Source organism: Glycine soja, chromosome 1 (assembly GCF_004193775.1).
Source record: "Glycine soja cultivar W05 chromosome 1, ASM419377v2, whole genome shotgun sequence".
Taxonomy (NCBI): domain Eukaryota; kingdom Viridiplantae; phylum Streptophyta; class Magnoliopsida; order Fabales; family Fabaceae; genus Glycine; species Glycine soja.
In genome coordinates this window covers 16,333,129-16,335,435 of record NC_041002.1, presented here as the reverse complement: position 1 = coordinate 16,335,435, position 2,307 = coordinate 16,333,129, and the positions used below count along the sequence as shown (strand labels likewise).

General features: G+C 41.4%; 1 protein-coding gene across 1 annotated transcript; it reads left to right on the top strand.

The window, feature by feature from the left end:
* Nucleotides 1-600: 600 nt before the first annotated feature.
* On the top strand, nucleotides 601-1,488 carry LOC114411579 (uncharacterized mitochondrial protein AtMg00310-like). Its single transcript, XM_028375237.1, has one exon. The coding sequence runs from the start codon at nucleotides 601-603 to the stop codon at nucleotides 1,486-1,488; it is 888 nt and encodes a 295-aa protein (XP_028231038.1).
* Nucleotides 1,489-2,307: the final 819 nt, after the last annotated feature.

Sequence of the window (2,307 nt, the reverse complement as noted above, 5' to 3'; positions counted from 1 at the left end):
TCATGGGTTTTTTTGGATTATATGCTGCAAAGAATGGGTTTTTGCCACAAATGGAGACACTGGATGTCTGCCTGTCTCAAGTCAGCAAGCATTTCTATTCTTATCAATGGCAGTCCTACAAAGGAATTTTCTCCTACTAGAGGTTTGAGGCAAGGGGATCCTTTAGCCCCCTTACTCTTTAATATAGTTGGAGAAGGCATCACAGGATTGATGAGGGAAGCAGTTTAGAAGAACTTATATAGAAGCTATATGGCTGGAAAGAAAAAGGAACCCATTAATATTTTGCAGTATGCGGATGACACAGTTTTTGTGGGTGAGGCTGAGTGGGAGAATGTTATTGTTTTGAAGGCTATGCTCAGGGGATTTGAATTGGCCTCAGGTCTGAAGATTAATTATGCAAAAAGCCAGTTTGGGATTATAGGAGGTAGAGTCAATTGGGTAAATCATGCTGCACAAATTCTGAAATGTAGGTAGCTGCAAACCCTTTTCTGTTATTTGGGAATTCCGATTGGGGCTAAACCTTCAAGCAACATGGTGTGGGAGACTTTGATTAGTAAATATGAATCCAAGTTATCTAAGTGGGCACAGAAAAATATTTCCATGGCAGGGAAGGTGACTTTAATCAATTCGGTGCTCAATGCTTTACCAATATATTTGCTTTCCTTTTTCAAGATCCCTCAAAAGGTAGCTCATAGATTGGTAACACTGCAAAGAAATTTTCTGTGGGGGGGAGACAAGGATTACAAGAAAATCCCCTGGGTAAAATGGGAAACTATATGTTTACCTAAGGAGGAAGGTGGTTTGGGGATTAAAGAAATATCTAAATTTAATGAAGCTTTGTTGGGTAAATGGATATGGGATTTAGCTTCTGACCAGCAACAGTTATGGGCTAGGATCATTAAATCTAAATATGGTGGTTGGGAAGAGCTTCAGTCGAGCAGAGATAGAAGGGGCTGCTCACACTGGTGGAGGGACTTGAGGAAGATTTATCATAACTCTGGTCAGAGCCTCTTTCAACAAAACTTGGTTTGGAAGCCTGATGGGGGGGATAGAATTCATTTCTGGACAGATAGATGGTTAGGGGAAGACTGCACCCTAAAGCAGAAATATAATTCTCTGTTTTTGATCAGCAGGCAACAACACAGCATCATATCACAGATGGGGAATTTTTCTGAAGATGGTTGGAGATGGGATCTCAATTGGAGGAGGAATCTTTTTGACCACGAAAGTGTTTTGGCGGTGAATTTTATGGAAGATATTACTTCTATTTCTATTCAGAGAAATGTGAAGGATACTATGGTGTGGAAAGCTGAATCTACAGGAGTATATTCCACCAGATCAGCTTATAGAATGATGTTGAATGTCAATGCCTCAGCCTCAGATGTCAGAATTTTCAAACTAATATGGAAGATGAACATCCCCCAAGGGCAGCAACCTTCACTTGGAGGCTCCTCAAGGACAGATTACCTACTAAGGGTAACCTTCTAAGAAGAAATGTCATTACCCAAGATGTTGATTGCCCTTTATGTGGTCAAGTACAGGAGGAAGTGGGTCACCTATTCTTTAATTGCCAAAGGACACTGCCCCTATGGTGGGAATCCACATGGTTACAGGTTGTAGGACCACTCCCACTTGTCCCAGCAAGTCATTTAGCACAATTTTGTGAAGGATTCAGAGTTAATGTAAATCATAGCAGATGGTATGGGTGGTGGGTGGCTCTAACTAATACTATTTGGCAACACAGGAATAACCTCATCTTTCAAGGAAACCAATTCGACTCATCGAAAGTCATGGAAGAGGCTATGTTTTCAGCTTGGTCTTGGCTAAAAACTAGGGAGAAAGGATTCAACACTAGCTTTAATCACTGGTCCTCTAATATAAAGGATCACTTTGTTTAACCTATGTGGATATGAACTTTTTGATGGGTTAGCTTGGGTTTTACCTTTGGGAGGCAGCACCAGAGGTGCTTTGTATTATCTTTTCATTCAGTACTACTTTGTCGTAACCAACCCTTCGGCGGGAGGGCGACGCGTGACTCGCGGGATGCATGTTCCACGAAAGGAATACGCGCGGAGTCGCCACCAACGTTTATTTGGGGAAAACGTCAGAAAAACCGGAAAAGACGTGATCTACGAACTTTAAATGAAAAAGGCTCGGGAGTTGTATTTACGCACGGGGAAGGTGTTAGCACCCCACACGTCCGTCATAAGAGACGACAACCTTTAATCAAATGTGCAAACATGACTTTGATTTTTACGTTCCCTTTTACGTTCTTTATATCTTTTATGCCTTTTTTATATTTTTCCT

Bases quoted from the DNA above. Each gene is read 5' to 3' on its own strand.
- LOC114411579 (XM_028375237.1), top strand. From the start codon at position 601: ATGGCAGGGAAGGTGACTTTAATCAATTCGGTGCTCAATGCTTTACCA.